General features: G+C 35.2%; 1 protein-coding gene across 1 annotated transcript in view; it reads right to left on the minus strand.

Moving 5' to 3' along the window:
* The window catches only part of KLHL4 (kelch like family member 4), a 136062-nt gene that overhangs the window by 24787 nt on the left and 87829 nt on the right, over positions 1-23446 (minus strand). Inside the window, exons 2-3 of the mRNA XM_082715967.1 lie at positions 4942-5109; positions 4417-4553 (exon numbers count right to left, since the gene is read on the minus strand). Coding sequence (XP_082572093.1) covers positions 4417-4553; positions 4942-5109 — 305 coding nt within the window. The remainder of the gene's footprint in view (positions 1-4416; positions 4554-4941; positions 5110-23446) is intronic.

The raw sequence follows: 23446 nt of genomic DNA on the forward strand, positions 1-23446 counted from the left end.
CCTTCTGCTCCTCACCTCATGCCCTCCTTTCCCCTCTCTCAAGTAAATAAAATATTTAAAAAAATAAATAAAAATTAAAAAAGAGAAAGTAAGCTGGATAAGCTTTTTCTCCCCCAGAGATGAAACACAAATGACCAATAGAAATGAAAATGGGTTTAACATCACTAATTACCAGGAAAATGTAAATCAAAATCAAAAGAAGGGATAACCAATGTCGGCAAAGTTTTAGAGGAAAGGGAACATTTATGCACCGTTTGTAGCAATGCAAATTAATACAACATTATGGAGAACAGTATGGTGGCTTGTGAAAAAATTAGAAAATTAAATTACCTATGATCCAAAAATTCTATTCCTGATTAGACATGACATCAGGATCTTAAGAGATACTTGCACTCCCATGTTTGTTGCACTATTATTTACAGTAGCTAGAATATGGAAATAACCAACTTAAATGCCCTTCAACAGTTGAATGGATAAAGAGAAAAAAGAAATAGATATGTGATATTAATATAGGTATATATGTATATAATTTCTCTGATTTCATAGAAATGGTAGGGAGATTAGTAGTTGCTAGACACTGGGAGGTGGAAATGGAGAGGTGTAGGTCAAAGTGTGCAAACTTTCAGTTATAAGGTAATTAGTTATGAGGATCTAATGTACAGAACGGTGTCTATAGTTAGTAATATGGTACTGGGCACTGTATGCTTGAAAATTGTTGAGAGTATGTCTTAAGCATTCTCACCACAAAAAATAATTAACTATTTGAGATAATATGTGCATTACTTATCTTCATCTATGTAATCATTCTACTTGTGTATATATAGCAAATCGTCACATAGTATACTTTAAATATACACAATTATATTTGTAAAATTTGCTTGATAAAGTTGGAATATGAAAATAAATATTTCACTTCTTGACCTCCAACCTCATCCTGTTACCTTTGCCTTATAATTTGAGTAAATATGACTTTGTCATTTCTAAGGAAGAGAGTATATATTTAATACAGAGTTAGAATACTGCACTTCAAATTTTTACAACTGAGAATGCGCTACCTAAGTGGCTCATTTGGTTAAATGCCCATCTCTTGATTTCAGGTCATGATCTCTCCATATTAGGATCAAACCCTGCATCAGGCTCCAAGTGCTGAACATGGAAACTGCTTGAGATTCTCTCTCCCTTTCATTCTCCCCTTCCCCCCACACTCTCTATAAATGAATAAATAAAATATTTTTTAAGAAATGAGAACATACCCACACCATTTTAGAGAGAGACAGACATGTGTTTTGTATGTTTGTGTTAAAATAGCTTTATTCTCTCATGGTCAATTTTTTATAGCTTATTATTTCCTTCATTCTTTTATACTACTCAATTTAAAACCTGATTCTGTCCCTTATTACCTTGGGAAGTTACTTTACTGGTAGATCCTTCAGTTTTCTCATTTCTAGTTGGAATAATAATAATGTAGATTATATAATGTAGGTTTTTTGTGAAGCACAATACCTATTCTCCAGAAGGTGTTTCAAAAAATTGAAGCAGAAGGAAAACGTCCAGACTCTTTCTATGAAGCCAGCATTACCCTGATCCCCGAAACAGGCAAAGACCCTACCAAAAAGGAGAATGTCAGGCAAATATTACTGATAAATATGGATGCAAAATTTTCAGGAAGATCCTAGCAAACAGGATCCAATCGTATATTAAAAAGATTATCCACCCTGACCAAGTGGGATTCATGCCTGGGTTACAAGGATGTTTCAACATTCACAAATTAATCAATGTGATAGAACAAATTAATACGAGAAGAGAAAAGAACCACATGGTCCTTTCAATTGATGGAGAAAAAAAAATTGACAAAATCCTGCATCTGTTCCTGATTAAAACGCTTCAAAGCATAGGGATAGAGGGAACATTCCTGAACTTAATCAAATCTATCTATGAAAGACCCACAAAAAATATCATCATCAATGGGAAAAAGCTTGCAGACTTCCCGCTGAGAACAGGAACACGCCAAGGATGCCCACTCTCACCACTCTTGTACAACATAGTATTAGAAGTCCTAGCAACAGCAGTAAATGTATCCAAATTGGCAGTGAAGAAGTCAAACTCTCTTCGCAGATAGCATGATTCTTTATATGGAAAACCCAAAAGACTCCACCCCCAAACTACTAGAACTCATACAGCAATTCAGTAACATGGCAGGATACAAAGTCAATGTACAGAAGTCAGTGGCTTTCTAATACAGTAACAATGAAAATACAGAAAGGGAAATTAGAGAATCGATTCCATTTACTCTAGCACCAAGAACCATAAGATACCTGGGAATAAAATCTAAGCAAAGAGGTAAAGAATCTGTACTCGAACTACAGAACGCTCATAAAAGAAATTGAAGAAGACAATAAAAGATGGAAGACCATTCCATGCTCTTGGATTGGGATAATAAACAGTGTTAAGATGTCTATACTGCCTAGATCAATCTATACTTTTAATGCCATTCTGATCCCAATTCCACCAGTATTTTTCAAGGAGCTGGAGTAAATAATCCAGAAATTTGTATGGAACCAGAAGACACCCCGTATCACTATGGAAATGTTGAAAAACAAAAATAAAACTGGGGGCATCATGATACTTGATTTCAAGCTCTACTACAAAGCTGTGATCACCAAGACAGCATGGTACTGGCATGAAAACAGACACACAGACCTCATTGATCTCAGCTCTAATCTTGATGATTTCCCTTCTTATGTGTGGAGATGACACATACACCAGTGGAACAGAGTAGAGAGCCCAGATATGGACCCTCAACTCTATGGTCAAATAATCTCCGACAAAACAGGAAAAAAAGTACATTGGAAAAAAGACAGTCTCTTCAATAAATGGTGCTGGGAAAACTGGCCAGCTATATGTAAAAGAATGAAACTCGACCATTCTCTTACACCGTACACAAAGATCAACTCAAAATGGATAAAAGACCTCAATGTGAGACAGGAATCCATCAGAATCCTAGAGGGGAACATAGGCAGTAACCTCTTAAATATCCGCCACAGCAACTTCTTTCAAGATATGTCTCCAAAAAAAAAAAATATGTCTCGAAAGGCAAAGGAAACAAAAGCAAAAATGAACTTTTGGGATTTCATAACGATCAAAAGCTTCTGCACAGCAAAGGAAACAGTCAACAAAACAAAGAGGCAACCCAAGCAATGGGAGAAGATATTTGCAAATGACAGTACAAACAAAAGGCTGATATCCGGGATCTATAAAGAACTTCTCAAAGTCAACACACACAAAACAGACAATCGTATCAAAAAATGGGCAGAAGATATGAGCAGACACTTCTCCAATGAAGACACACAAATGGCTATCAGACACATGAAAAAGTGTTCATCATCACTAGCCCTCAGGGAGATTCAAATTAAAACCACATTGAGATACCATTTTACACCAGTTAGAATAGCCAAAATTAGCAAGACAGGAAACAAAGTGTGTTGGAGAGGATGTGGAGAAAGGGGAACCTCCTTCCTCTGTTGGTGGGAATGCAAGTTGGTGCTATAACTTTTGGAGAACAGTGTGGGGATTCTCTAAGAAATTAAAAATAGTGCTTCCCTATGACCCTGTAATTGTACTATTGGGTATTTACCCCAAGGATACAGATGTCGTGAAAAGAAGGCCATCTGTACCCCAATGTTTATAGCCACAATGGCCACAGTCGCCAAACTATGGAAAGAACCAAGATGCCCTTCAACGGACGAATGGATAAGGAAGATGTGGTCCATATACACTATGGAGTGGTATGCTTCCATCAGAAAGGATGAATACTCAACGTTTGTATCAACATGGACAGGACTAAAAGTGATTATGCTGAGTGAAATAAGTCAAGCAGAGAGAGTCAATTATCATATGGTTTCACTTGTTTGTGGAGCATAATAAATAGCATGGAGGACATGTGGAGTTGGGGTAAATTGGAAGGGGAGGTGAACCATGAGAGATTCTTGACCCTGAAACCTGAGGATTTGAAAGTACAGGGGGTGGGAGGTTGGGGGAAACAGGTGGTGGGTATTGGGGAGGGCTCATATTGCATGGTGCACTGGGTGTGGTGCAAAACAATGAATACTGTTATGCTGAAAAGAAATTTTTAAAAAATGAGAACATACCCACACTGTTCAAGAGAGAGGCAGACATGTATTTTGTATTTTTGTGTTAAAATTGCCTTATTCTCATAGTCAAATATTGTATAGCTTATTATTTCCCTCATTCTTTTATACTACTGCATTTAAATTCTGATTCTGTTCCTTACTTTGGGAAAGTTACTTAACTGGTAGATCCTTCAGTTTTCTCATTCCTAGTTGGAATAATAATAATGTAGATTATATAATGTAGGGTTTTTGTTAGGATTGAATGACTTAATACATGCCACTTTACCTGTGTAAGCATACTGCACCAAGGAATTAAGTGCATTAGGATCAACTCCTTCCATCCTGACCTCTTCTTGTATGGCTTCAAGCACATCATTAGTAAACATTGCAGCAAAATAATCAGACACTGCGCTGAGAACCAACCTTGAAATGGGAATGTTTCATAGGAACTTACGTTAGTCAGTAGTCTCATTGAAAAGCAGGAAATACAATCAGTAAGTTTGTAACACTGCTGAGTTTGTTATCTGCATGAATCTTTTTCACTTCAGTAAAGTGTAGTGAAATTAGATAGGTAAATTAAGTAATTTGATTCTCTTTTGAGGGTTTATGCTATTTTACATCAATTTCTCTAACTAAACTTTGGCTCTTCTAAATATCACACAAGGAAATGGACCATATATGCTAATGCATTTTCAATGTAGGAAGATAAAAATATATTTTTCTCAGCATTCTAATTTGCTTTAAGTCGACCAATTCATTCTCATTCACATGCTATACTCATGAAAAAATCTGTCTATATAAGGATACGTACCTATGGGCTGGAATTCGGAGGTGTCCAGCAACAAGTAGTACATCACACAGTTGTTTCTTTTTCAGGTAGTTCTCCATTTTGTGTAGAGTTTGCTCTGCATGGTTTATAGCATGAAACTGCTCCTCAGATTTGTTGACATTCATTTCTTCAGCATTTTGTGTATCTAGTCTGAAATGTGTGTAAGAGGGAGAATATGGTTTATTCTCTAATGAGTGTGAAAATGTCCAGTGGAAGTTTGGGCACACTGACTTCTAAAAGAAATATATTAGATTAAACTAAAATTAAAATTTGCCCTCCATGCTATTTGTTATGCTCCACAAAGTTGCAGATGTTCTATGCAACTGATGAATTATTGAACTCTATAACACCCAGTGCTCATCACATCACATGCTTCCCTTAATGCCCATCATGCAATGACCCCGCCCTCCACCCACCTCCCCTCCAGCAACCCTGTTTGTCTTCTGTAGTCAAGAGTCTTTCATAGTTTTTCTCCCTTTCTGATGACTTCTTATTCAGGTTTCCCTCCCTTCCCCTATGAACTTCTGGGCTGTGTCTTATATTCCACATATACATTAAGCCATATGATAACTGTCTTTCTCTTATTGACTTATTTCGCTCAGCACAATACCCTCAAGTTCCATCATAAGTATTATATAAGTATCAAATAAGTATTCATCCTTTCCTATGGCTGAGTAATATTCCATTTTGATATTATATATATATGATATGTGATGATATATATATATAATATGTGATATATATATTATATATAATATGTGATATATATATGATATATCCATGTGATATCTATTTATATATATAAAGATATATGTATGTATATATATATATATATATATAACACTGCTGAGTTTGTTATCTTCATGAAAGTTTTTCAGTTTAGTAAAGTGGTGAAATTAGGTAGGTAAATTAAGTAATTTGATTCTTTTTTGAGGGTTTGTGCTATTTTACATGCAGATAACAAACTCAGCAGTGTTATGTATATATATATATCGATATATATAAAAGATATATATATAAAGATTTATTTTCTTTTGTATTCTCATTTTCTTTTTTCTCTTTTTTTAATTTATTTTTTCAGCATAACAGTATTCATTATTTTTGCACCACACCCAGTGCTGCCTGCAATCCGTGCCCTCTCCAATACCCACCACCTCGATCCCCCAACCTCCCACCCCTCGCCCCTTCAGAACCCTCAGATTTTTATTCAGAGTCCAAAGTCTCTCATGGTTCACCTCCCCTTCCAATTTCCTGAACTGCCTTCTCTCTCCCCATGTCCTCCATGCTATTTGTTATGCTCCACAAATAAGTGAAACCATATGATAATTGACTCTTTCTGCTTGACTTATTTCATTCAGCATAATTTCTTCCAGTCCTGTCCACGTTACTACAAAAGTTGGGTATTCATCCTTTCTGAGGGAGGCATCCTACTCCGTAGTGTATATGGACCCCATCTTCCTTATCCATTCATCTGTTGAAGGGCATCTTGATTTTTTCCACAGTTTGGCGACCGTGGCCATTGCTGCTATAAACATTGGGGTACATATGGCCCTTCTTTTCACGACATCTGTATCTTTGGGGTAAATACCCGTTGTACAATTACAGGGTCATAGGGAAGCTCTATTTTTAATTTCTTGAGGAATCTCCTCACTGTTCTCCAAAGTTATGGCACCAACATGCATTCCCACCAACAGTGGAAGAGGGTTCCCCTTTCTTTACATCCTCTTCAACACATGTTGTTTCCGGTATTATTATTTTCAATTATTTATTATTACCTTCAATTATCATTTTCAATTTTCAACATATAGTACATAATTAATTTTTGAGGTACTGTTCATTGATTCATTAGTGGCATATAAACCCAGTGCTCATCACAACGTGTGTCCTCCTTAATATCCATCACCTAGTTTCCCATTCCTCCACCCTCCTCCCCTCTGCAATCCTCAGTTTGCTTCCTAGAGTCCAGAGTCTCCCATGGTTTGTCTCCCTCTCTGATATTTTCACATTCAGTCTTCCCTCTCTTCCTGTATGGTCCTCCACACTACACCTTATGTTTCATATATGAGTGAAACCATATGATAACTGTCTTTCTCTCCTTATCTTATTTTACTAACATATTCTCCTCCAGTTCCATCTATTTCCATGCAAATATTAGGCATTCATCATTTCTGATGGCTGAGTAATATTTCATTGTAAATATGAACCACATCTTCTTTATCTATTCATCTGTTGAAGGGTATCTTGGATACTTCCACACTCCAAAGATAAAGATGTATTGAAAAGAAGGAGCACATGCACCACAATGTCCACAATACCTCTTTCATCTTCCACGTGAAAGTTTGTATCTTTTGCTATTTAAGCAAATATGATGACTATTGAATTTTCACTACGTCTACGTTTCAGCATCACACAATGGTGGAATTTAAATACTAACACAAGCACATAGAGACATACAATAAGTAGAACCCTAAGTACTTATTGCTTGGATGAACATACTTAAATTCTTTGCTTATTGTCTTTCTTGCTTTCAGGCATCATTTTCCAACCATCATTAGTTTTAGGTTCCCCCACCCCAACTCAGCCTGTATTTCTTTGAAAATAACTTGGTGCAGGGGAACAAGACTTTCTGTTTAATTTAAATAAATTACTCATCTATTAAATATTCTTTTTCTTTACATCTCTGATTTTTCTTAACGTTTAAAGACTCTTTGGGATCTTCAGTTACAGTATTGCATGGATAATTAAAGTAGCATGGTGTGAGTATCTTTAAAAATATTCTGCTACAAAATATGTTCATTTTAAAGGGAAACCATACTTTCTCACCATAGGCTAGAAAGTATTTAGCTTTCACTTAACTCAGTTATCCTAATATTTCCTCTGCTCAAGTAATGGTATGATTTACATTGAGCGAATCAAATATTCAATGTCATATTATCTTAGCTTTCTTCATGTATATTCAATCATTTATTGAAGAAGAGTGTATTCTAAGAGTTTTTTTTTTTTAAGATATTATTTATGTATCAGAGAGGGAGAGAGAGTGAGCACAGGCAGACAGAATGGCAGGCAGAGGGAGAAGCAGGCTCCCTGCCGAGCAAGGAGCCCGATGTGGGACTCGATCCCAGAACCCTGGGATCATGACCTGAGCCGAAGGCAGCTGCTTAACCAATTGAGCCACCCAGGCGTCCCGAAGAAGAGTGTATTCTAAAGGAGGAATACATTTGGGAAGTTCTGGCCAGGAAATAATTTTATTCTGTGAAATTTCTTATGGCTAAGGATAAAAAAAAATAATCTTTAATTACTCACTAGTTTGGGATGTGTTTACTTGGGCACACAAATTTATCAGATACGTCTAGTATTTTTTTATAATTAAAATACAGATTTTTAGAATCTGAAAATCCTACCAACATGAACCACACAGAATTTTGTTATATTTGAAAAGACAGAGGCAACTGTATTTGTGTCTCATTTATCAAGAAATTAGTACACAAATATTATGGGTATATCAATATATTACATCCAAAACATAACATACATATTATTCTAAGTATGTGAAATATTATAATCTACACTTGGTCATTATTTAAGCAGAATATAATAAAACAAGTCAAGCAAAGAAAAGACCGCAATTAAACTATTGAAATATAATCCAATCTGAATGAGTTCCCAGAGCCCTAAATTACAATTCTCCTGCCTCCATTTTAGATACTGTAATGTCAGGTAAGATGTTATAATGGAAGCCAGTTCATCAGAGAATATTCTTCCCTTTTCTTTATTGTACAGTATCTACAGATGGTGACGTGGGAGGCAGCATCCTGAAATGGAAAAAAAAAAAAAAAGGCATCAAAATGCCTGGATGTAGTTCCTGCCTTTGTATATAAGCTGAGTGATCTTGGGTAAGTCACTTCATCTTTCTAAGCTTTAATTTTCTCCTATAAAATGGAGATAAAAATAATACTAATACCAATACTACCAAGGTTAATGTGTATGTCACATAGCTGTTCTGATCGTTACATGAGAAAATGTACATGAAAGTCTCTTTATAAATGCTAAATCTTATGTTAAGTTCATCCTCTATGTATTTTTTTTTCTATAAAAATCTTTAAAAGGTTTTATCTGGAACTGATATTCATTTAATTAATAGACTTTGATTTTTAGAAAAGTTATAGAATTATAAAAAAATTTGAGAATTACAGAGAATTATTTACTTTTTGTTGTCATAACTATGGAAAGGTGTTACTGGCATCAAGTAGGTAGAGGCTAGATATACTAATAAGCACCCTGTAATGCACAGGGCAGTTATCTACAATAATTGTTCAGCCAAAAATTTCAATTGTTCTAAGTTTAAAACACTCTGGTCTATCTCTTAATTCTATAGTTAGCTTTTTAAGACTTTGAAAGCAGAGGATATATTTAAAAAATAATAAAGTATCCACCTAATAGTATATTTTGTACAGAATGAACATGTAATCACTTATTTAATCTAATTTCCGAGACTAGTCTACATTAACTTTTTTTTTTTTTTTTTTTTTACTATGGCAAAAATAGGTAAATTTGTTGAGTTTTGAGAATGAGGAAGAGAATCTGGGCTAACATTACAAAGAACTATTTTTGTAAATGACATTTTACCATACCAAAAAAACTTTTTAAACCAAAATTTTTAGAACAGTTTTAATTATACAGAAAAATTGAGATGACAACAGAAATTTACATGTCCATACTCAATTCTTCTTTACTCAATTCCCCTTATTAATATTTTGCACCAATATGGTACTTTTTTATAATTAATTAACAAATACTGATACATTATTTTTGAGTAAAGTTATATTTATTCAGATTTATTAACTTTTTATTTAGTGTCCTTTTACTGTTCCAAAGTCTATATCCTGTGATAATTTCTTCATTTACTCCATTATTTACTTCATTTACTCCACTTATTTCTAGTTAAGTTAAATTTCTTGTAATGAAATGTTTTAATTATCTCTTCATTTCTAATTGTGAATATTCTATAAATTTCCTTTTCAGTCACCATCCAGATTACATGTGATAGCTTAAAGTTATAACAATTTATTGTCATCAGATACATCTGATCACATCACATAGACAATGATTCAATTGTATAGAAAATCGATTCCTTTATAACTATGCTCCTCCATTTTTGTTATAGACATCACTATTTACATTTTTTATGCATTGTGTACCCATTATCACAGATTTTTATTCTTTCTTATTGTTCAGACTCATAAATGCTATAGAAGAATAAATGGAGTTATAAGCCAATATTATATTAATGCTTGTTTTTATATCTTGTTTTTATAATTGCTATGCAGCTTCCATTTTCTGAGGACATTATATTTTTGTAGAGTTACTGTCTAGCATCTTTACTTTCAACTTTACTTTCACATTTAATATCTCTTGTTAGGTAGGTCTAATGGTAATAAACTGTCTTTGTATTTATCTAGAAATTTCTTAATTTTACCAGATACATAATTAGTTTTGCCAGATACAGAATTATCAGTTCATTTTTTCAGTACTTTAAATATACCATCTCAGTGTTTTTCTTTTGTCCTACGAGATTTCTGCTGATGAAACCAGAAATGATGTTATTGATGATTACCTATTTGTGTTTAATCACTTATCTAACTACTTTTAAAATGCTCTTTTACTTCTGACAGTTTGATTACGATGAGTCTTCTCTGGGTTTATTGAATTTATCCTTTTGCATTTCATTTAACTACTTGCATTTTACTTCCTTATTTACATCTTGTTTCCCTGAAGTATAATTAACACACAGTGTATATTAATTTCAGGTGTACACCATAATGATTCAATAATTCTATACATCACTTAGCGTTCACCATAAGCTTAGTCACCATCTGTCACCAAAAAATATTGCAATCATATGGATTATATTCTATATGATATATTTTTCATTTCTAGGACCTATTTATTTTATAACTTAAATTTTGTGCTTCTTGATCTTTACCTATTTCATCCATCCACCTACACACCCATCTTCTCGCAACCACCAGTTTCCTGTATCTAAAGATCTGGGTATCTGTCTGTCTCTCTCTCTCTCTCTTTAATTTGAGAACAGGTGACACAGAATGTTACATTAGTTTCAGGTATACAACATAGTTATTTGACTTCTCTGTTGGTTATGCTATGATTACCAAAACTGTAGCTACCATCTGTCACCATATTTTGCTATTACAATATTATTGACTATATTCCTTAGATTGTACCTTTCATTCCTGTGACTTATTCATTCCATAATTGGAAGCCTGTATTTCTGACTACCCTTCACCTATTTTTCCCATTCACCACATGCTTTTCCTCTTACAACAGTTTGCTTTCTTTCTTTTTTTTTTTTAAGATTTTATTTATTTATTTGACAGAGAGACATCACAAGTAGGCATAGAGGCAGGCAGAGAGAGAGAGAGAGAGAGAGAGGAGGAAGCCGGCTCCCTGCTGAGCAGAGAGCCCGATGTGGGACTTGATCCCAGGACCCTGAGATCATGACCTGAGCCAAGGCAGCAGCTTAACCCACTGAGCCACCCAGGCGCTCAACAGTTTGCTTTCTGTATGTATACATAATGATCCTGCTTTTCATTTGTTTATTCATTTGTTTATTTTTAATTTTTTTATAAATACATAATGTATTATTAGCCCCAGGGGTACAGGTCTGTAAATCGCCAGGTTTACACACTTCACAGCATTCACCATTCATTTGCTTTTTTTAAATTCCACATACAAGTGAAATCATATGGTATTTGTCTTTTTCTGACTGACTTACTTCACTTAACATTGTACCCTCTAGGTCCACCCATGTTGTTGCAAAAGGCATAATTTCATTCTTTTTATATCTATCTCACATCTTCTTTATCCATTCCTTTACTGATAGACACTTGGTTCTGTGCCTTTATAACATTTGAACTATGGTAAGAGACACACTCTAATATAACCTTATTTAGATCTTTAACTTCAAACTTGGAGGGTTTTTTTCAAAGATTTTATTTACTTAATTGACACACAGAGTTCACAAATAGGCAGAGAAGCAGGCCGAGAGAGAGGGGGAAGCAGGCTCCCCGCTGAGCAGAGAGCTTTATATGGGGCTCTATCCCAGAACCCTGGGATCATGACCAGAGCAGAAGGCAGAGGCTTTAACACACTGAGCCATCCAGGCACTCCAAACTTGGAGGGTTTTTTTTTTTTTTTTTTAATATTTTATTTATTTATTTGACAGACAGAGATCGCCAGTAGGCAGAGAGGCAGGCAGAGAGAGAGGGCGAAGCAGGCTTCCCACTGAGCAGAGAGCCAGATGTGGGCTCAATCCGAGGACCCTGAGATCATGTCCTGAGCTGAGGGCAGAGGCTTTAACCCACTGAGCCACCCAGGCGCCCCTGGAGGTTTTCTCTTAAGGCTCTCCAAGAATGTCTTTAAACAGTGTATATATATATACATACATATATATATGTATGTATATATATAGCCAAATAGCCTTCCAAAGAGACTTCCAAAATTAACTCTCACCAAAAGTTTAAGATAATGCTTTCAGTTCTCTTTCACAGTAAAATAGTTATAAAAAGTTCTGCAGCAAAAGAAAACTGAAGGGTTTATTTTGCTGATGTCTTTTTTACTACTCTTCAGAAAAACAAAGAAACCTTCAATATTATCCTTAAAATTAAATAAAATCAGACAACAGTAACTTCTGTGATATCAGCCCTATGCTGGATCAAGACCCACATTCTCTCATGGAACCGTCAAGTAAAGAACTACAGATTGATTAAAATAGCTTTGTGAAGGGTGCCTGAACGAATCTGTGGGTTAATCATCTGTCTTTACCTCAGGTCATGATCCTAGAGTCCCACTATCTAGTCGTGCTTTGAGAATCCCCGCTCAGCAGGGAGTCTCCTTCTCCCTCTGACCCTCCCATTCTCATGCTTTCTATCTCTTACCCTCTCTCTTTCAAATAAATAAAAATCTTTAAAAAATAAAATAAAAAATCTTAGTTTGAGTTCTGGAAACAAGCTGAAGATATGTAGCAACAAAGCAAATGCGTAATCAAGAAAAAGTCACATTCGAATGTACCGTATGATGACTAACATAATAAAGAAAGGTGAGTAAGAAATTTCATGTCATTTATACTTGCTCTTGCACCACCTCTTCATAGATTAGCATGGTGAAATTGGAAGAAAACCGATTCTATCTTGATTTCCTCCTCAGGACTTGCGAAAAAGTACAGAAAATGTTTGCCACATTCTAGCCTACCTGTAGACCACCCAGAAACTATTTTCAATATTGCTTAGTTTAGAGCTTTGTTGAAAAGAGCAGTAAAGTTTGGATTTCAAGTTAGAAGCCCCAAAGTTTAGTAACATGCATCACAGCACATGAAAACTGTGGATGGACTATGGATCTATGGATACCTGGGGTAAGAGATTATGAGCAAATATATAATGTAATATCTGATGTCCCAAGAACTAGGGATGAGACGGAGAGAAATTAATACATGTATAAGTAGCCATATAAATGAGAAGTCTGAGTAAAAAACACCCATTCAGGGCCACAGAAAATGCATGACCAGAAAATTTTTGATCAAGAACTCAAACCTTAATGGTAGGCTGATTAGTAAAATACTTTTACACAAGGAACCATTATGTAAAGATTTGTAAAGATGGCTGTTTTTCCAAATGTCAATTTTTGAAAAAGATCAGGAGAGATATAAAGTAACATGGAAGCATGGCCTATTCAAAATGTACAAAATAAATACACAGGAACTGAACTTAAACACTGTAGGTTTTCACATTTTGTACAAACAACTTTCTTAAATACCCTCAGACAGCTAAGTTAAAACAAAACAAACAAAAAGAACTAAAGGAATTCAGAAAAACAGTATATGAACAAAATAATATCAGCAAAGATATAAATTTTTTTAAAAGAACCAAACAAATTATGGATCTGAGAGCTATAATCCCGAATTGAAAAATTCACTGGAGGCCTTCAATATCAGAAATGAACCAGTGTAAAAATCTGTGAACTTGAAGACAGGTAATATGAAATTATCAAACCTGAGAAATATGAAAAATTAAATGAAAACCAGTGAATGCAGAAGTGTCTGGATGGCTCAGTCAGTTAAGCTTCTGACTCTTGATTTCAGCTCAGGTCATGATCTCAGGGTCATGGGATCAAGCCTCCCACATTGTTCTCTGCACTCAGTATGGAGTCTGTTTGAGATTCTCTCTCCCTCTGCCAGTCCCCCAGCTGATGTGATCGCTCTCTTTCTCTCAGTAAATAAAATCTTTAAAAAAAAAAAAAGAACAGTGAATGGAACCTTAGAATTTGGAACTTTATGGAACATCATAAAAAAATATCAATATTAGCATAACTAAAATCTCAGAAGAAGAGAGAAGATAAGGGCCAGAGAGTTTGTTTGAAGATATAATGGTAAGAACTCCCTAAATTTCAAGCAAGCAAGATTTAAAATACAAGTAACTTTACAACAATAAAAACATTCAGGGATGCCTGGGTGGCTCAGTTGGTTAAGCAACTGCCTTCACTTCAGTTCATGATCCTGGAGTCAGTAAGGGTCAGTAAGGGTTTGCTTCTGTCTATGAGACTCCCCCATGTAATGCCCTGTCTCTCTCTCTCATTCTCTCTCTCCAAAATAAATGCAGAAGCAAAATCTTTAAAATAAATAAACAAAAACATTCAACAAAGTAGGTTTTGAGGGAGTGTATCTCAAAAATAAGAGAAGTCACATATGAAAACACAAAGTTAGCCTCATAGTCAATGCTAAAACACTGGTACTTTTTTCATTGAAATCTGGAATAAGAAATAATGTCCATTCTCACTACTTTAATTTAACATAGTACTCGATGTCATAGCCAGAACAATCAGACAAGAAAAAGAAATAAAATGTACGCAAGTTGGTAAGGAAAAATTAAAACTCAATCTTTGCAGATGACATGATATTTTATATGGAAAATATTAAAAAACCCACCAAAAAACTACTGGAACATGCAAATAAATTCAGTACAGTAATTAGATATGAAGTCAATATATAGAAAACAGCCACATTTATATGCATAAATAATGAAATAGTAGAACAAGAAAGTAAGAAAACAAACTTCCTTGACAATTGCAGTGAAAAGAATGAAATACCTAGGAGTAAACTTAACTAAGGAGGTGAAAGTCCTGTATTTTGAAAACTATAAAACGTTGATGAAAGATTCTAAAGATGATTCAAACAAATGGAAAGTACTCCATGCTCATGGATTGATAGAATGAATATTGTTAAAATGTCCATGGTACCCAAAACGACCTATGCATTTAATGCAATCCCTATCAAAATGTCAACAACTTCTTCTCACAAAGTTAGGAGAAATAATACTAAAATTTTTATGGAACCACCAAAACAAAACAAAAACGTCAAATAGCCAAAGCATTCTTGAAAAAGAACAGAACTGGCGTATCCCAATCCCAAATTTCAATATATACTACAAAATTATTGTAATCAAAATAATATGGAATTGGCACAAAAATAGATACCTGAATCAACAGAAAAGATCAGAGAGCCCAGAAATGAACCAACAATTATATAGTCAATTAAGCTACAACAAAAACAAAACCAAAAAAAAACAAAAAAGGCAAAACATAAAACGGCATAAAGATAGTGTATTCAAAAAATGGTTTGGGGAAAACTGGAAAGATACATACAAAATAATGAAAATGGGTCATTTTATTACACCGAAAATTCATTATTACATTATTACACCAAAAATTCATACACCGAAAAATTCAGAATGTGCTAAAGACCTGTATGTGAGAACTGGAACCATAGAACTAGGAGCAAATTTAGGCAATAATATATTTGACATCAACTGTGAAAACGTTTTCCTAAATAGGTCTCCTTTGCCAAAGGAAACAAAAGCAAAAATAAACTTCTGGACTATACCAAAATAAAAGGATTCTACACACCAAAGGAAACCATCAACAAAACAAAAAGAGAATCCACTGAATGGGAGAAGATATTTAAAAATGATATATCCAAGAGGAAGTTAATGTGCAAAATATATAAAGAACTAATACAATTCATCACCCAGAAATATTTTTTAATTTATTTTTTATTTATTTTCAGCATAACAGTATTCATTATTTTTGCACAACACCCAGTGTTTCATGCATTCCATGCCCTCTATAATACCCACCACCTGGTACCCCAACCTGCCACTCCCCCGCCACTTCAAAACCCTCAGATTGTTTTTCAGAGTCCATAGTCTCTCATGGGTCACCTCCTCTTCCAATTTCCCTCAACTCTCTTCTCCTCTCTAACTCCCCTTGTCCTCCATGTTACTTGTTATGCTTCACAAATAAGTGATACCATATGATAATTGACTCTCTCTGCTTGGATTATTTCACTCAGCATAATCTCTTCCAGTCCCGTCCACGTTGCTACAAAAGTTGAGTATTCTTCCTTTCTGATGGTGGCATACTACTCCATAGTGTATATGGGTCACATCTTCCTTATCCATCCGTTGAAGGGCATCTTGGTTCTTTCCACAGTGTGGCTACTGTGGCCATTGCTGCCATGAACATTGGGGTATAGATGGCCCTTCTTTTCACTACATCTGTATCGTTGGGGTAAATACCCAGGAGTGCAATGGCACTGTCATAGGGAAGTTCTACTTTTAATTTCCTGAGGAATCTCCATACTGCTCTCCAAAGAGGCTGCACCAACTTGCATTCCCAGCAACAGTGTAATAGGGCTTCCCTTTCTCCACATCCCCTCCAACACATGTTGTTTCCTGTCTTGCTAATTTTGGCCATTCTAACTGGTGTAAGGGGATATCTCAATGTGGTTTTAATTTGAATCTCCTTGAGGGATAGTGATGATGAACATTTTTTCATGTGTCTGATAGCCATTTGTACCCAGAAATATTTTTTATTGTGTTATGTTAGGCATCATACAATACCTCATTAGTTTTTGATGTAATGTTCCAAGATTCATTGTTTACATATAACACCCACTGCTCCATGGATAATAACTCGGTAGAGAACCTGAATAGACATTTTTCTAAAGAAGACATACAGGTGGCCAACAGAGCCGTGAAAATCTGCTCAGTATCACTAACCATTGGGGAAATACAAATCAAAACCACAATATGATATCACCTTATGCTTGTCAGAATGGTCTCTCATCATCATAGTCTCTCATGATTCACCTCCCCTTCCAATTTCCCTCAACTCCCTTCTCCGCTCTAACTCCCCTTGTCCTCCATGTTATTTGTTATGCTCCACAAATATGTGAAGCCATATGATAATTGACTCTCTCTGCTTGACTTCTTTTTATTTTCACATATATACATATATATGTTTTCTTATTGGTTTATTTTCACATTTTATTTTATTATACATATATTTTTAATTTTGGTACACACATTCTTTAAACAAATAGACCAAAACACACCCAGGCTCCACAAATAAGTGAAACTATATGATAATTGACTCTCTCCGCTTGACTTATTTCACTCAGCTCGATCTCTTCCAGTCCCGTCCATGTTGCTACAAAAGTTGGGTATTCGTCCTTTCTGATGGTGGCATACTACTCCATAGTGTATATGGGTCACATCTTCCTTATCCATTCGTCCGATGAAGGGCATCTTGGTTCTTTCCACAGTGTGGCGACTGTGGCCATTGCTGCCATGAACATTGGGGTACAGATAGCCCTTCTTTTCACTACATCTGTATCTTTGGGGTAAATACCCAGTAGTGCAATGGCAGGGTCATAGGGAAGTTCTATTTTTAGTTTATTGATGAATCTCCACACTGTTCTCAAAAGTGGATGCACTAACTTACATTCCCACAAACAGTGTAAGAGAATTCCCCTATCCTCACATCCCTTCTAACACATGTTGTTTCCTGTCTTGCTAATATTGGCTATTCAAAGTTGTGTAAAGTGATATCTTAATGTGGTTTTAATATGAATCTCCCTGAGGGCTAGTGATGATGAACATTTTTTCATGTGTCTGATAGCCATTTGTATGTCTTCCTTGAAGAAGTGTCTGTTCATATCTTATGCTCATTTTTTTTTATATGATTGTCTGTTTTCTGTGTGTTGAGTTTGAGGCGTTCTTTATAGATCCTGGATATCAACCTTTTATCTGTATTTTCATTTGCAAATATCTTATACCATTCCCTGGCTTGTCTCCTTGTTTTCTTGATTGTTTCCTTTGTTGTCTAGTAGCTTTGATCTTGATGAAGTCCCCAAATTTTATTTTCACTGTTGTTTCCTTTACCTTTGGAGACATATCTTGAAAGAAGTTGCTGTGGCTGATATAAAAGAGGTTACTGCCTATGTTCTCCTCTGGGATTCTGATGGATTCCTGTCTCATGTCGAGGTCTTTTATCCACTTCGAGTTTATCTTTGTGTACGGTGTAAGAGAATGGCCGATTTTCATTCTTCTACATATAGCTGTCCAGTTTTCCCAGCACCATTTATTGAAGAGACTGTCCTTTTTCCACTGTATATTTTTTCCTGTTTTGTCGAAGATTATTTTACCTTATAGTTGAGGGTCCATATCTGGGCTCTCTACTCTGTTCCACTGGTCTATGGGCCTGTTTTTATGCTAGTACCATGCTGTCTCGGTGATCACAGCTTTGAAGTAATGCTTGAAATCAGGTAATGTGATGTCCCCAGTTTTATTTTTGTTTTTCAACATTTCCTTAGCGATTCGGGGTCTATTATGGTTCCATACAAATTTCTAGATTATTTGCTCCAGCTCTTTGAAAAATACCAGTGCAATTGGTATTGGAATGGCATTAAAAGTATAGATTGATCTAGGCAGTATAGACATCTTAACAATGTTTATTCTCCCAATCCAAGAGCATGGAATGATCTTCCATCTTTTTTCATATTCTTCAATTTCTTTCATGAGCGTTCTGTAGTTCCTCAAGTACAGATCCTTTACTTCTTTGGTTAGGTTCATTCCCAGGTATCTTATGGTTCTTGGTGCTAGAGTAAATGGAATTGATTCGCTAATTTCCCTTTCTTTATTTTCATTGTTAGTGTATAAGAAAGCCACTGATTTCTACACATTGACTTTGTATCCTGCCACGTTACTGAATTGCTGTATGAGTTCTAGTAGTTTCGGGTGGAGTCTTTTGGGTTTTCCATATAAAGAATCATGTCATCTGCGAAGAGAGAGAGTTTGACTTCTTCATTGCAAATTTGGATACATTTTATTTCTCTTTGCTGTCTGATTGCTGTTGCTAGGACTTCTAATACTATGTTGAACAAGAGTGGTGAGAGTGGGCATCCTTGTCGTGTTCCTGATCTCAATGGGAAGGCTGCAAGCTTTTTACCATTGAGGATTATATTTGCTGTCCATCTTTCATAGATAGATTTGATGAAATTCAGGAATGTTCCCTCTATCCCTATACTTTGAAGCATTTTAATCAGGAGCAGATGCTGGATTTTGTCAAACGCTTTTTCTGCATCGATTTAGAGGACCATGTGGTTCTTCTCTCTTCTCATATTAATTTGTTCTATCGCATTGATTGATTTGCGAATGTTGAACCAATCTTGTAGCCCAGGGATGAATCTCACCTGGTCATGGTGGATAATATTTTTAATGTGCTGTTGGATCCTGTTTTCTAGGATCTTGTTGAGAATTAGCATCCATATTCATCAGTGATATTTATTTTAGATTTCATTTATTTATTGAGAGAGAGAGAGAGAGAGAGAGAGTGAGCACAAGCTGGGGGAGGGGCCGAAGGAGGAGAAGCTGGTTCCCTGCGGCCAGATGTGGGGCTCAATCACAGGACCCTGGGATCATTGTCTGATCTGAAGGAAGACGTTTAACTGACTGAACCACCCAGGTGCCCCTAACTGGAATTTAAATAAAAACTTGGGTCCTCTGGGTAGCTCAGTCAGCTAAGCATCTAAATATTGGTTTCAGTTCAAGTCATGATTCAGGGTCATGTAATCAAGCCATGTGTAGGACTCTCCACTCAGCAGGGAGTCTGCTTCCCTCCCCTCTGCTCCCCATTCATGTATGCTCTCTCAACTAACTAACTAAATAAATAAATAAATATTTATAAATATGAATAAATGAATAAATAAGTAGATATTAAATTGGGCAAATGTTGTGATGCGCACTGGGTGTTATACACAACTGATGAATCATTACACTACATCAAAACTACATTAAACTACCTCAAAAAGTAATCACTTACTATATACTAGGTAACTGAACATAAAAAAATAAAAATAATAAATAAATAAGAAGAAATGCATGTGTAGATGCAAAAAGAGAGAGAGAGAGAGAGAAAGAGAGAAATAAATAAACAAAGGGAAAAATACAAACAAAAATGAGACTGTTAAATATAGAGAAGAAATTTGCAGTTTCCAGTTGGGAAGTGGGTTGGGTGATGTGTGAAATTATTGAAGAGTATTAAGAGTACATTTATTGTGATGAACACTGAGCAATGGTAGTTGTAGAATTGCTTTACTGTACACCTGAAACTAATAAAACACTTTATATTAGTTATACTGACATTTATAAATAAATAAATATCCATCAATCAAAACAAAAACTTCTTCATAAGGCTGGAATGGGCACTGATAGAACTGACAATCGTATTACCCAGTACCTGTTATAAACCTATATCTCTTTAATTTCTACATATTGGAGACACAACAGTAAATCTAATTTTATTTTGTAATAATCTATATAATTTATATTTACAACTATGGTGCAAGTTCCCATGAAAATACAAAATATATTTTATTTTTTATATATTTATCAGTAAAGGAAGACTTGCATATCCTCATACATTACCAATACAACAGAAAGAAGGAGGAGAAGCAATCTATTTACTGAATATTAGTTATGAGCCAGACAATATAGTTTATATTTCCTTATATATTAACTTATTTAATATTCATATTCTGTAAGTTAAATTTTATATATATTTCTCAGATATGGAAACTAAAGTTCAAAAAGATTTAAAAATTTTACACTATTACACAACTAATAAATCAAGAATTGAGTGTCAACCCAAGATCTATCTGGCTTCCTTTATTTCTAGAATCCTACAATACCATTATGTACTTCTATTCCACATTTAATTTATAGGATGTTAGAGTCATTGTGTTGTTTTATAAACAATGTTGTTTTAGAAACAGAATATATATATATATTCTAAAGAAAATGTTATATAAATTTCCAACAATTCTAGAACTATTATTTTGAAAATTATCAACTTCTGTAAGCTTTTTAAAAATATTTTATTTATTTATTTGACAGACAGAGATCAAAAGTAGGCAGAGATGCAGGCAGAAGAGAGAGGAGGAAGCAGGCTCCCTGTGGGACTCAACCCCAGGACCCTGAGATCATGACCCAAGCTAAAGGCAGAGGCTTTAACTCACTGAGCTACCAAGGCACCCCTTCTGTAAGCTTCTTAATTCACTTTTTACACTGATAAATGTAAGGATTACAAATTAGTGACCTAGAAATCACATTTTTAGCTCAAGGTATTTTAAGGTAGGAAGACCATGGATTTGTGGATTGTTTGGCTCAGAAGTCATTTAAGGAGTGCATTAATTTCTTTGTTTGACTAATTTTAGCAATTTTAAATTATTTTATTTTAGAATTTGTTTCAGGAAGAGAGGGCTCTTCAAGCTATGCCATTTAGTGTTCTCTCTGAATAAAAAAGTTATCTATATATATTTTAAAATTAAAAAAAAAGACTATCTTCTTCACTATCAGATTTTAGTGGAGGTATATGAAAGGGGAAAATTTTCTAAAGTAATATTTCCAGATTGATAATAAGGTGTCCTTTTTAATTTATTTTTTTAGACTCCTGTACCAAATTCTTGATTTGTACTGAACTTGGAAAACAGGAAGTACAAAGAAAAATAAAAGAACAGTGGGTTAGACATTGGGGAGGGTATGTGCTTTGGTGAGTGCTGTGATGTATGTAAACCTGGTGATTCACAGACCTGTACCCCTGGGGATAAAAATATATGTTTATAAAAAATAAAAAATTAAAAATTAAAAAAGAATAAATAGCTAAGGGGTTAAAAAAAAAGAACAATAGGTTTTCTACTAATTTACTAGTATTGGATGGCTTTTTCAATTTGCACATATGATTTATCTGAATACTTCAGCCATGCAGAGTGTTCTTGTGTGTGTGCGTTTTTTTTTTTTTTTAACTTGAGACCTTCTTTTTTTTATTATTATTAAACTGATTAAACTGATTTACATTTTCAGGAAAAGATTATTCATTATTTTTTCACCACACCCAGTGCTCCATGCAATCCGACCCCTCTCTAATACCCACCACCTGGTACCCCAACCTCCCCCCCCCCCCCGCCACTTCAAACCCCTCAGATTGTTTTTCAGAGTCCATAGTCTCTCATGATTCACCTCCCCTTCCAATTTACCCCAACTCCCTTCTCCTCTCTAACACCCCTTGTCCTCCATGCTATTTGGTATGCTCCACAAATAAGTGAAACCATATGTTAATTGACTCTCTCTGCTTGACTTATTTCACTCAGCATAATCTCTTCCAGTCCCATCCATGTTGCTACAAAAGATGGGTATTCATCCTTTCTGATGGAGGCATAATACTCCATAATGTATATGGGCCACACCTTCCTTATCCATTCATCCGTTGAAGGGCATCTTGGTTCTTTCCACAGTTTGGCGACCGTGGCCATTGCTGCTATAAACATTGGGGTAGAGATGGCCCTTGTTTTCACGACATCTGTATCTTTGGGGTAAATACCCAGGAGTGCAATGGCAGGGTCATAGGGAAATTCTATTTTTAATTTCTTGAGGAATCTCCACACTGTTCTCCAAAGAGGCTGCACCAACTTGCATTCCCACCAACAGTGGAAGAGGGTTCCCCTTTCTCCACATCCTCTCCAACACATGTTGTTTCCTGTCTTGCTAATTTTGGCCATTTTAACTGGTGTAAGGTGATATCTCAATGTGGTTTTAATTTGAATCTCCCTGAGGGCTTGTGATGATGAACATTTTTTCATGTGTCTGATAGCCATTTCTATGTCTTCATTGGAGAAGTCTCTGTTCATATCTTCTGCCCATTTTTTTATATGATTGCCTGTTTTGTGTGTGTTGAGTTTGAGGAATTCATTATAGATTCTGGATATCAACCTTTTGTCTGTACTGTCATTTGCAAATATCTTCTCCCATTCCGTGGGTTGCCTCTTTGTTTTTTTGACTGTTTCCTTTGCTGTGCAGAAGCTTTTGATCTTGATGAAGTCCCAAAAGTTCATCTTCGCTTTTGTTTCCTTTGCCTTTGGAGACATATCTTGAAAGAAGTTGCTGTGGCTGATATCGAAGAGATTACTGCCTATGTTCTCCTCTAGGATTCTGATGGATTCCTGTCTCACGTTGAGGTCTTTTATCCATTTTGAGTTTATCTTTGTGTATGGTGTACACAAATAATAATAAGTACACAGGAT

The sequence above is a fragment of the Mustela nivalis genome (genome assembly GCF_964662115.1).
Source record: "Mustela nivalis genome assembly, chromosome: X".
Lineage (NCBI taxonomy): Eukaryota > Metazoa > Chordata > Mammalia > Carnivora > Mustelidae > Mustela > Mustela nivalis.